Source organism: Ctenopharyngodon idella, chromosome 7 (genome assembly GCF_019924925.1).
Source record: "Ctenopharyngodon idella isolate HZGC_01 chromosome 7, HZGC01, whole genome shotgun sequence".
Taxonomy (NCBI): Eukaryota; Metazoa; Chordata; class Actinopteri; order Cypriniformes; family Xenocyprididae; genus Ctenopharyngodon; species Ctenopharyngodon idella.
Window position 1 is genome coordinate 34,748,408 of NC_067226.1, and position 13,410 is coordinate 34,761,817.

Here is a 13,410-nt window from a genome sequence, read left to right on the forward strand (position 1 = left end):
CCAATCTGCTGGAGGGGACAGACACCCTTGTGTGACAATACTTGAAGGGAAGGCGGGTGCCACACTCTGGTAGCCATGATTCGCAGAGTAAGTTTTCTGTGGTTGTTTATCACATCAGTTTGCACTTTGTGCTCACATGTCTGCTTACAGTTTTCATATTGTAGTTAAATGAGACTAAAGTCAATTCAAGGACAACATTATTCACCTTTTAATGATACAACACAGTATACAAGAATATAAATATAAGTCAAGTCAAGTCAAGTCACCTTTATTTATATAGCGCTTTTTACAATGTAGATTGTGTCAAAGCAGCTTTACATTGATAACTGGTACATTATTTGGCTGCACAGCAGCTCTTAAAAGAATAGTGTCAATGCAGGCAGATCAAAGCACTGTTGAATATCAAATGTCAAGTTAAATGTCAAGTGTCCCCAACTAAGCAAGCTAGAGGCGACAGTGGCAAGGAACCCAAACTCCATCAATATAATACAATACTTACTGTATAATAGTGTAATACAGCACGGATGACAGTCTTGACATATTTAGCATGTATAGTAATTAAAATTGCTTAAAACGGATTACTTATGGTTAAGTCCTTTGTGTATTTATAACGTTTCAAAAAATTTAAATCTATATTTATATTTTTAAATATTTCAGATTCTAAGAAAGTTTGGAATAAGGGTAAAATATGTACACAAAAGTAGCACAAATAAAAGAAAAGGATTGACAAAAGGATTCCAAAGCATTTTGTGTGTGACCTTCATATTACAAAAAGAACATAGCTGAAATCTGTTAGTTGTAATAAAAGTCAACCCCTGATATACAAGTGCTGTTGAAACACCTGTGTACAGAAGTAATTGATTTCTCTTTTACCAGTTGTTTGTTTCACTTGTACTAAATCTGTTCATTGATGCTCACCAAGGAACAGTTTTGCCAGACCAGCTCTCAGATAACTCAGAGCGTCTTTGTTTGCTTCTTCAGCTACAGCTTTTCTCCTCATTTCCTCCAGCTCTCTGACCCAGTCTTCTTTCCCAGCCTCTCTCACTCTGGGGATGAAGAAGTCCAGATGCTGAAGAGTGAAGGCCGAGTCTGGCTTTAATGCGATCTGAGACAGATGCTTGATGTTCTGGTAAGCATCAGACAGAAGAATTGACTTTTGGTCCTCAAGCTCCTTCAGATCTTTGTCAAGATGTTCCATTAAAACTAAATATGTCTTGGTTTGTTCTTGGGCTTTTTCATATTCCATTTTTATGGAGTCAAACTCCATTGTCGTGCTTGAGGTGGTCATGACATATTTCTTGTTTTCTTTGACGTGTTTGCTGTGGTGGCACTTCCCTGTGCACACGGTGCAGTATCCGTTTTTCATGACTTCACATTTGCTGGGATTAGAAACCCACCAGCAGTCAAACTCATGGCAGTTTTCCTCACAGACATTGCAGGTCGTCGCCTTCCTGTGCTTCCATGACTTGCTCTCAATGGGCACCTTCGTTTTCACAGTCTTTTTGACTTTAATGGTAAAATTTCTACTCTCCTCAATCTTTTCCCTGTTTACTTTCATTGCCTCCTGGATCTGAAGTTTTTCAGACTTTTTCAGTTCTTTCTCTTGAACTCGCAGCTGTAAGTTGCAAATGGACGCTTCAAATTGAATGCGCTCTATCAGGACATCTGAAGTCAACTTTAAGCTTCTTCTGTTCTTTAGAGTCAGAGATTGAAGGAAATGCTTCATGCCATCCATGCTGTCTTCCCAGGCGTCTCTTTGAGCACGTATTTGACGCTCCCTAGTGTGACGGGCGTCAGCCTGCCGGTTGTTGAATAAGAAATAAACAGGTTGGCCACTTTGGTCTCGTCTGCAGGGGATTCTAGCTTTATTAATGGCGCCGAGGACGTTATTGGGTTCCATACCATCCGAGTGAGTGATTAAAAACACAATGTTTTTTACAATGTCTTTTCCAAACAAAGACAGAATTGAACTGATAATGTAATGCTGTCTGTCTGAGAGACGATTCTTAGATGCTTGAGTCACAAAACACACTGCATCAACTTCACAAACTCCATCAATGCTCTGAAACAGCATAGATAAATTCTCAGCAACTTCCAGATCTTTTTCCAGTCCTCTAGTGTCTCCGTATCCTGGAGTATCAATGATGGTGAGAGATATGCGACTTTTTATAGGAAAGACCTCATACATGGTGATTTCAGATGTTTGTGATTCTGATTGGTCTCTGGATTCTTCTTCTGTGATTTCATACCATATTTCATCCTCAAACTTCACTCCCAGTAAGTAGTTGACCATGGTGTTGATGAGAGTCGTCTTGCCAGCACCGGTCTCTCCCACCAACAGAACAATTTTGTTTGCTTTTCCGTTGTCTTTTTTCCCAAAAGTCCATTTTCTGACTTTTCCATGATCATCAAGCACTTTTCTCTCTGTGTGTAGAAGGAATCGTTTTGGAGGTCCTCTGTGAATCAAAGCTAGTCTGCGTGGTGGAAGACTTGGCCTTCTGTAAAATGCAGACGGAGGCAAATATTTACAGAATATTTGTGTAGGAAGAATTTATCACTAAATACCCATCAACCATTTTGTGATTATGTAAAAAATAAATATTTAATTAATAATTTTTCAGCATGAGCATACATGCAATTATAAATAATCTAATAGAAACAATGTTTTAAACCGAGAAGTCCATCATAGTTAGCTTATAAAAGATTAACCTTTCCATCCAGCCAGACCAGACTTAATACAACAATCACATTTTTGTTTAAAACCCAATTATTATAATAATTAAGAACATTCTCTTACAGCACATTGGAGCCTTCATTCATGCTTCTGCTGCGCTGACAGCGATTTTTGGATGATTCCATTGTTGCTGAGGTTAAAGAGACAGTCCACCCAAAAATGAAAATTCTGTCTTTATTTACTCTCCCTCATGCCGGTCCAAACCTGTATGACTTTAATTCCTCTGTGGAACACAAAAGAAGATATTTTAAAGAACATTGGAAACCAAACAACATTGAAATTCATTGTGTGGATAACAAACAAAGACATTTCTCAATTTCTTCTTTTGTGCGTAATTCTGAGGTTCTTGATCAAATAATAAAATTAGCTTCCTTTCTTAAGGAATTTCATGAATTGCCTAAATCTTTGAAAGATTAAGTTACTAACAAAGTTCAGTCTGTTACATGCATAAATAAGTCACATAATACAAACTTTTATGCTGTTGCTGATCTTATTGAATCTCCTTAAATGTAAAGAATATTTAATTTAGTAGCATCTTTTTGTTTTCACAAATACAACAATAGATATTATGTTTTAAAAAAATGCATTCTTAAAGTTATTTTTTTCTGAGAGAATTTATTTATGATACTTACACCATTCGAGATCATATCGTTGTGGAGTTTTCACAGCAAACCTCATCGTGAGTCAGTCTCAAGGGAAACTTTTTAATAATCAGTAAGAATGGGATGTCTCTCATCTTTCCTGTAATACCAGTTTGTCACATGATTAAAAGGAGCTTGAGTTGTTTGGTTTTATTTGTCTGACACATTTTGTGAAATCTGTAAAAGCATACAAAGGTTGTTTAAAATGTAGTAAACTGAATTGTGGACTAATTCAATTAATTTTTTTTCTTTTTTTCTTTTTCGCATGTGAAACCTACTGTACATGAATGTTTTGCACGCAAGATACAATAATTTAAACAGGGAAGGCCCTCTGAATACTTATCAAATCATGCTGCCATGATGAGTTTCTATTGCAAGTCGCTTGCAGGGCAGTGAATGTAGTGAAGGGTTTCAAACTGCATGTCTAGATAATATCGCTATTTTCACTGTCTTTATATGGCAGATATTATTCGGAATTCTTTTGATTTCATCTGCCACAGTGTGGTTTTGACGTCATTTTCGCCGCTAGTGTTATTACCCATAAAGCTGGCTATTTCTTGTTAATGGAATTCTGAGTATGTTTTCCTTGTTCCTTCTTCATGTTTCAGACTGCACTGCTTATGGGTTTGGTTTAACCAACACCGTCCAAACAGGCAGGGAATGTTGCACTCTTACAGGCAAGCAGGAAGAGCAGCTACTGTAACTAGCTCAAGATTACAGTAGGCTGGAGAGCAGTTATGGCAGGGCAGAGTGAGAACAGAAGATAGCAGCGATGGCCAGGCAGGTACTCTATGCGCAACTGGCTATACACTCAGGTATCTCAGGTGCTGCACTAGTCTTGCTGCTAGGCAGGGAGAGTAAGTGGAGAGAAGCTCTGTTTGCAGGACAGGACTGGAACTAGATACACAGCAAACAAGACAAGACACTACAAGGCAGATGACAGTAATGCCCACCAATGTCTGGTTGGGCCACACAAGTCTTAAAATGGCATGCACCTTTCAATTTCTGTAGTGTTGTAGGCTGTAGGGAGTATGGCGCGTGGAAGTAACTTTGGACGCGATCGACCCGAGTTTGAATCTGCCTTTTGCCGTCACATATCAGATCGGAAAGACATTTGTTTTCCATAAAAATATTTGAAAAGTAGAAACAAAGTGCCTAACTAGTGTTTAATAATAAAGTGTTATAATTCAGTGCTTGCTGAAACAGTCACTCACTTCATCTCATGGTGAGGACACAGCATTCTTTCAAAACTCCCATTATAATCAATGAAGCTGACTACAGGGCATAATGAATCTCTTATTTACATCATGTCTACACTTTGTTGGTTATAGTGAAATGATTCACGAGGGTATAGATGAAAGCAGTCAATGAGCAAGTGCTAAATGAGAACTGCCATTTTGAGCTGGTTTCTGGTCTGACGCCTCTGACTGGCCTCATTGCTCAATGCTGTAAAAACATGATGTAAATAAGAAACTTTAGACTCTTTAAGGGTATAAACACAGGACTGTTTGAATACAGACCCTATCTGCGGGTATAGCTAGTTGATGCAGGTACAGCTGAAATACTGGTATCATCGCATTCTTTACATGTTTATTATCGATTTGGCGCCGATCTGCATTATACTGCAGCTGGTGTCGTGAATACTGCACTGAAGCAGTTTTATCCACCTCATTGTATAAGCAACCTCAAGAGTAGCAGTAGCACAATTTCAACGTCTAGCGTTTGAATGATCAAGGATACAGGTTTGCTATACTTATTTGCTTATAGTGCAGGAATGGACTGAATTATCAATTTTGTGGAAACATTTGTGTGGCTAAATGTAAATGATACGTGCCAACCCAATCTGACTGACCAGGCTGTAAATAGGCCCTCTCTGTTTAATCTTTCTATTTTAAGTTTGAAAGTTTGGAAAAAGGGTAAAGCAAAACTGTAAAAAATTGTGCTGTGTAAAACAATGGTAAAATACTGGCAGCTGTACTGAAATAAGTACTGTGAACTTATTTCATTTGAGTCAACTGAAAATTAATATTTCTTAATAAAACTGCAAACACGATCCCCCCCGGTTTCACAGACAAGGCTTAAAGGGGTCATGAACTGCGTTGTTTTATTGCTTTATAATGTTTCCTGTGGTGCAATTATAATGTTAGTATGCTTTTTACATCCAGTAATTTATAAATAAAAGGCATTTTTCCTACCCTGATTTTAGCCCTCTGGTTTGAACGCTCTGTTTGAAGGGGCGTGTCTGTGTGAGACTTCAGTGTAAATTTGAAATAGAATTGAAGTATTACTCTCTTTTTGTGTGTTTTTACTATTACAGCTCTCAAGGTTAAATAATCGTGAAAAGTGCTGCATTACATTTAGATCTATGGCATTATATTTAGATCGTGGCATGAAAGGTTGCAGAGATGAACATTAGTCGATCACAGACATGTTGAGCGCATGAAAGCAGTGATCTCGTCATTGCAACTTAATTTCTGTACACTAACAAATGCTTTCATCTTCACTAACAGTGCAAACGCGATTATAACTAAGAGATTCGTTGAATTAAACGGGAGTTTTGCGCGTCAGTCACTGATAAACTCGCGCTGTTTGATTGACAGCTTCAGCGCGCGCTGCTCCAACGATTGCAAAGGAAGCTTTCTTTGATCGCTTTCTTTATATAATTTAATCACCATTAAATAACAGATTATTTTCATCCTACTAAGAGAAACAACGTAAGTTGGCGTTTAGTCACTGGTTTGATTTACTGACACACAGACAAGGAACATCTGACTGTACATGAATCATTAATATCAGATCAGGCATTAGATTTAACACCGTTACTTACATGTTGCATTACTGTCGAGTCCAGGCACTGCACAATATTTTGTAATCCTCAACGGCATGTTTATTGCTTGGTAGCTCGATCTGGTTTAGAACCACATAGGCCTATGTTACTTAGGCTACCTATTCTATTGCATGTCATGCGCGAATCGGTGGGCGGGGCTAAACAGGCAGTGAAGAAGTAGGCGTTGATCTTCTTCTGCGGAGGCGGTGCTTGCTGCGCTTTCATAGATCCCCACTTTGAAAAACCTTTCATTTGCTGGGTCTGGTGTCAATAAAAGCTTTTATTGGACTAACAAGAAAGTTTTCAGTTCTGAAACTTACAGGATATTCTTATAGTATGATGACCTCTTATGTCAAAAGCTCAAGGAAAATTTGATTTCTCAGTTCATCACCCCTTTAAGCTAGTCCCAGAATAAATGCATGTTTGAGCTGTTTTAACTGAAAGCGACCATTGTTTTGTCTCAAGATGCACACCAGTAATGTTTTTTTTTTCTATTGTACATTTATAAAAGACACTTAAACATTCTAATTGAACTAAGGCCTAATCCTGCCTTAGGCTAAGCCCTGTCTGTGAATGTGTCTTAGGCCCTGTCTTGTTAGGCTGCATAAATTAGAGCAGCCGGAACCGGGAACATTTCCTATAACACCTGATGTACTTGATACATCATAAGAAAATTGGCATCTATGCTAATATCAGTCTATCTGTTTATCCCGAGGTTTACCGTAGTCAGCCGGATCCGGGTCATATCCAGATGAAGGAGGACCTGCGTCTAGACATGACGACAACGCTGAAGTGTCAGCAGAGATTGTGTCAACTAGATCATCCCCTGTGAAGGCCTCATCAACATGACAGCCAGTGGCACAGGTCACCAACAAACCGTTTCCATACCGGCGTGATGAATCCGATCTTCAACCAGATGGAACGGGATTAAATATTTTGACTGTTGTGATCCCAATCTGACTTATGACCTGTAACGCTGCCTGAATCATAATCAAGCACTGTTCACTGTTGGCCAGAGGAGAACTGGCCCCCCGACTGAGCCTAGTTTCTCTCAAGGTTTTTTTCTCCATTTTTGTCAGCTGATGGAGTTTGGGTTCCTTGCCACTGGCGCATCTGGCTTGCTTAGTTGGGGACACTTGATATTCAACAATGTTTTTGATCTGCCTGCATTGACACCATTGTATGCAAACTGAACTGAGCTGGACGATGACATTACTGTTTTCTCCAGTGCTGCTGAATAGATAAATTAACTAAATTAATAACTGATGTTTTTTACAATGGCAATGAAGCAATACTGAACTTACTTAAGCTGGACAATGACACTATTTTTCTACAGCTTCTGTACATACAAAATCATGTTCCTGTTATCACTGTAAAGCTGCTTTGAAACGATCTGCATTGTAAAAAGTGTTATATAAATAAAGGTGACTTGACTTGACTAAACAACTTTACAAACAGCATTACCAGCTTTACTTGTTACTAACCAGATTGACTTTATTTCTTTCATACGTCTACAGAAGCTCTTATTGAGAATTCACAGAGGTTTAGATGTTGATGATTTATTGTTTCATTTGATGTTACCATGATGGAGATTAGTGTTTGCTTTAGTTGTGCGTTTGACCTTTGGCTTCTTAACATTAGTGTTTATTTGGCTGCTGGCTGGAAAATGACAAATATTACTCTAGTAAAGTTTGTTGATACGGGAAGAAGGAGGTGGGAACCGGCAAACGTTAAACATAACTTTAATAATATTCAAAATAAACAAAGAACAAAATGAAAGTAAAATGCCTGCAGACCCTCACAGACGTCTGCCGGCCACACAAACATAATAAAACCATAAAATAAATCCAGTCCCAAAAACTTGGCTTATGTAAAAAGTAATTCATAAAAAATGATGAAGGCAACCCCTGGTATATACAAGTGCTGTAGAAATTCCTGTGTACAGAAATCATCCACTTATTGATGCTCACCAAGGAAAAGTTTTGCCAGACCAGCTCTCAGGTAACTCAGAGCATCTTTATTTGCTTCTTCAGCTACAGCTTTTCTCCTCATTTCCTCCAGCTCTCTCACCCAGTCTTCTTTCCCAGCCTCCCTCACTCTGGGGATGAAGAAGTCCAGATGCTGAAGAGTGAAGGCTGAGTCTGGCTTTAATGCGATCTGAGACAGATGCTTGATGTTCTGGTAAGCTTCAGACAGAAGAATTGACTTTTGGTCCTCAATCTCCTTCAGATCTTTGTCAAGATGTTTCATTAAAACCAAATATGTCTTGGATTTTTCTTGAGCTTTTTCATATTCCTTTTTTATGGAGTCAAATTCCATCACGAAGCTTGAGGTGCTCATGACATATTTCTTGTTTTCTTTGACGTGTTTGCTGTGATGACACTTCCCTGTACACACGGTGCAGTAGCCTTTTTTCATGACTTCACATTTGCTGGGATCAGAAACCCACCAGCAGTCAAACTCATGACAGTTTTCTTCACAGATGGTGCAGGTCGTCGCCTTCCTGTGCTTCCATGAAGCACTTTGAATGGGAACCTTCATTTTGACCGTTTTTTTTACGTGAATGTTGAAATTTTTACACTTCTCAATCTTATCCTTGTTTTGCATCATTGCCTGCTGGATCTGAAGTTTTTCAGCCTTTTTCAGTTCTTTCTCTTGAATTCGCAGCTGTAAGTTGCAGATGGACGCTTCAAATTGAATGCGCTCAATTAGGACATTTGAAGTCATCTCTAAACTTCTTCTGTTCTTTTCATCCAGAGACTGAAGGAAATGCTTCATACCATCCATGCTGTCTTCCCAAGCATCTCTTTGGGCACGAATGTGACGTTCTTTAGTGTGACGGGCGTCAGCCTGCCGGTTGTTGAATAAGAAATAAACAGGTTGGCCACTTTGGTCTCGTCTGCAGGGGATTTTAGCTTTATCAATGGCGCCAAGGACATTTTTGGGTGGCAGACCATCAGAGTGTGTGATTAAAAACACAATGTTTTTCACAATGTCTTTTCCAAACAAAGACAGAATTGAACTGATAATGTAATTCTGTCTGTCTGAGAGACGATTCTTAGATGCTTGAGTCACAAAACACACTGCATCAACTTCACAAACTCCATCATTGCTCTGAAACAGCATAGATAAATTCTCAGCAACTTCCAGATCTTTTTCCAGTCCTCTAGTGTCTCCGTATCCTGGAGTATCAATGATGGTGAGAGATACAGGATTCTTTACAGGACAGACCTCATACATGGTGATTTCAGATGTTTGTGATTCTGATTGGTCTCTGGATTCTTCTTCTGTGATTTCATACCATAGTTCATCCTCAAACTTCACTCCCAGTAAGTAGTTGACCATGGTGTTGATAAGAGTCGTCTTGCCAGCACCGGTCTCTCCCACCAACAGTACAATCTTCTTTTGTTTACTGGCGTCTTTTATCCCATAAGTCCATTTTCTGACTTTTCCATGATCATCAAGCACTTTTCTCTCTGTATGTAGACGATATCGTTTCGGAGGACCTCCATGAATAAGAGTTGGTCTGCGTTGTGGAAGTCTAGGCTTTCTGTAAAATAAGGAGGTAAATGTTTCCTGACTTATTTGCATACAGCAAGAATCTATGACTAGAAATGACTATTAAAAAGCAGACATTCCAGATTAAAGTCAAGTCAATTTATTTGTATAGCGCATCTTACAATTCACAGTTTCTTGATGTTACTGCCTAATTGTCCATATTTAACATCTTAGAACACTGACAATAGTATAGATATCATTGTGATATTGGTGATATAAACAATCAAGCAGTTGGTTTTGCTCTGTTTTGTGATTTGAGAGTAGGCTACCAAATGAATGCAGATATGAAATTATGAAACATGTAAAGAAATACTTCTCAAATCATGCTGCCATGTCAAGTTTGTATTGCAAGTCGCTTGCAGGGCAGTCAGTGTAGCGAAGGGTTTGAAAAAGTGTGTGGCTGAACTTGAAATAACATACTAACATACTATTGCTATTTTTCTCCATGGCTTTATAAGGCAAAATTGAGAGTAGCATGCTAGTATATTATTCTGAAATCAGCCTGTTCTCGTGGTTTCACCAGCCAAGGTGTGGGTTTGACTCTTGACATCTGAGTATGTTTTCCTTGTTGCTACTTCATCATTTCAGACTGCACTGCTTATGCATTTTGATTTATAACTTTTTTTTTTTTAATTTTTTATTATGGCTTGGTCAAAAATATCGATTTCCCGAATTTTCATCTTTAACCATCTTGACGTCAATTCTCAAATCTCAAGATTGACCTTTGTATGCCTATCGAACTTCACTAAACGTTATTTAGCTTCTCCCATCCAATAATCAAAAAATATTGTGATTTTCAATAAGAAATTAAATTAGCTTTCAAATTCTGTCAATGTTATCACAAAATTCAAACAATAAATGTTGTTTTGGCGCTCTTTAATGTGTCGGGACAGATCGCTGTAGTAGAGGCACGTGAACCGATCATCTTCATTTTTACTACTCAGGAAATCAATGAATAAACATAGGGTTGCATAATAAAACCCGCCCAATCACAGCCAAAACTACCTCAACACAGGGGGCAACTTACTGAAACTTATCAGCGCTCTGGTAAATGTCAAATCAATGCTTTAACCGCGTAATGATTACAATAAAACAACTAAAAAGTTGGAAATTAACAACATGTCACTTAATGTTATAAAATTGAGCTTTTCTTATACATATTTGCCCTATATTGTATATTCATTATATATTTACTTAACCTGTTAGTGATGTCTTAATTATTTAATGTTGATTGAATCTGTCATAAAGACGTTTTATGAAAACTACCATTGTGTGAAATTTAAATGTTTGTATACATAAATGTTATACAATGTTATATAAATGTATACAAAATGATTGTATAGCTAGTTTAAAGCATTATTTGGGGGGGTATTAAATGCCCTTCAGGACCAAACTAATTTTTAGTTGTTAAAACAGCAACATCTTTGTTTTGAACCATAAATGATCACTAGATTATTTTCAACAGGTATACGATTAATCACGGCTTCAGAATTCGTAGCAGTGACCTGTTTGCTGTTTTTAATCAATTATCCAAGTTTATTAGTGGCATAAGAAAGGGCAAAGACCATCAGATGGCGCCATAAAACACATTACAGCCAATGAAATTCTTCAGTTGATCACATTTTGTCTTTGTAAAGATCAGACAGGATCTGTATGTAAGTGTTGGGTTGTTATAAAATCAGTTCAAATTTTAGTATCACTAGAGAAGATACACAGCATTTTAGCAATTGATCCGCTTCAATTTTATTAAAAAAAAAAAAAAAAAAAAAAAAAGTAAATGTATCCTTCTGTAGAAAGAATGAGTTTCATCTCACCCAGAATCCATGGTGATTGCTGGACTAAATGTGTCCACCTGACAGAAGACCTTCACTGTCACTCTCCAGTCTGACAATTCAATCCTTTCTTGAAGAATATGATGATTTTTGTATTATATATTTAATATTATTACTATATTCAATTATTTAATCATTAAAGCATCTATTTAAGGTATGTTACTCCCTGTATTTTGACAGACACAGTTTTGCTATTAACCATAAATATAAATGAATATTCCTACACAGCAGCCTCTGCATATGAGCGTCTGGCGTGATTGTTTGCTATGACGGAAATACTGGTTTTATTTAACAAGACTAGCTAGCTGAAGTCCCTCCCCAGAAAAATGTGTCTTCTAGTATCTGATTATGAATGAAATGCCAGGAACAACATGCTTATGTGTGCATATGCAGAAATTATTTTTCACCCTCTTGTCATTTATTCATACAGTTAATGGACTATGTAAATTATTGACTGTGCATGTTTTGAATCACGCATACAGAAATGTTCCCACATACATATTTGATAAAGTAGCTTTCATATAAGTAATTAGGAACGTGAAAAAATACAGGTACTTAAAACAATAAAATATTGTTATTCTCAGTTTTCAATAGTTTTCAATATCTCCATGCAGAAAGACTGTTTCATATTATTATTTTAGGTAAACAAAAGTGATCATTTTCTGGACTTTTCACAAACATGTTTATCAGCAGCAGCAGCATTTGAACAGCAGCAGTTTCCATAATGACATCCTTGGGCTTAGTATCATTAGAAAGCTACTTTAATTTTTATATTAGTGCATAAAACTAATGTGTTTGTGGGTCAAAGTGACTGAAAAGGAAGCCACATTTATTATCTTCCTCATTCTATGATCAGAATCCAGATGATATCAGAGTTTTGAGCAGATGTAAAGGTGTTAATCTTATAGATTATCATGTGTTTAGGTTAATGCACAGCTAAAATAGTTTAAATGAAAACTATAAATGATTGCTGAATATGGTGGCTGTAGTTCTTCCTTAATCTTTGTTATCAGGTTTGTTTTTCCTGTTTTGAAATATGTAAGGCATGAAGATTCTTTAAAACCTGTCTTTGTGTTTCATAGAAAATAACAACAGTAACTGTCATGATCATGCTAGAAGTGTTTAGTCAATTTGTACTTCATTTCTTTAGTTGGGAAATTTCCTGCTGCGTTTCAATACAGGAATGTCAAAAATCAGATCAAGGGTAAATGATTAGTTTTCAAAGAGCTGTCAAGACCTTCAGATAAAAAAGAAGCTTCTTGAGAAACATGCAGCAAGTAAGGTTTATTATACTAACATTAAATAAATAAACATTGTTTTGTATGTTCACCTGTGACTTTCTGACTCTGTGACATTGAAACAACTAATACAATGTTGTGTAACAACTTTCAATGTTTTTTACTAGTTGGAACTTAAAAAATGCAACTGGGTGCGTGACATCAAACTAACCTCTGTGAGTTACCGTAAACCCTCTGTGTGCTTATAAGGAAGCAAACTCATCTGTGGTAACTAATCTTTGATCAGAAAGGTGCACTGTTATGCCCGGTTTAGGGAAAATGGTGCAATATGAAAGACTCTGGAATGCAGTGAATTTGGAACAGCAATGATGAATTTATTGTCTTAAATTGGGAGTCTAGATTCAGGAGCTGACCAAGCCAAAATAACAAACAAAACTTTCTTATTTTAAAACCTCTTTCCTAAACCCTAACCAAAAAAAAGAAAAGAAAATACAATATATGAACCTAACTTCCATTTGACCCGAAGCCCCAGATGGCTGAGGAGCCTGAGTACCAGGTCCCTGTGTTTGCACAACAGATC

The 13,410-nt window shown here is 37.3% G+C and overlaps 2 protein-coding genes across 2 annotated transcripts; both read right to left on the reverse strand.

Moving 5' to 3' along the window:
* Nucleotides 1-252: 252 nt before the first annotated feature.
* On the reverse strand, nt 253-3,074 carry LOC127516154 (uncharacterized). The gene is made up of 2 exons (XM_051900520.1): nt 2,798-3,074; nt 253-2,498 (listed from the first exon to the last, which is right to left on the reverse strand). Exons 1-2 carry the CDS (start codon nt 2,857-2,859, stop codon nt 905-907), a joined length of 1,656 nt encoding a protein of 551 aa, XP_051756480.1. The 5' UTR covers nt 2,860-3,074; the 3' UTR covers nt 253-904.
* A 3,014-nt stretch (nt 3,075-6,088) lies between these two features.
* LOC127516159 (uncharacterized) lies at nt 6,089-11,950 on the reverse strand. The gene is made up of 2 exons (XM_051900529.1): nt 11,575-11,950; nt 6,089-9,752 (listed from the first exon to the last, which is right to left on the reverse strand). The coding sequence occupies exons 1-2, from the start codon at nt 11,583-11,585 to the stop codon at nt 8,159-8,161; spliced, it is 1,605 nt and encodes a 534-aa protein (XP_051756489.1). The 5' UTR covers nt 11,586-11,950; the 3' UTR covers nt 6,089-8,158.
* Between the last annotated feature and the right edge of the window lie 1,460 nt (nt 11,951-13,410).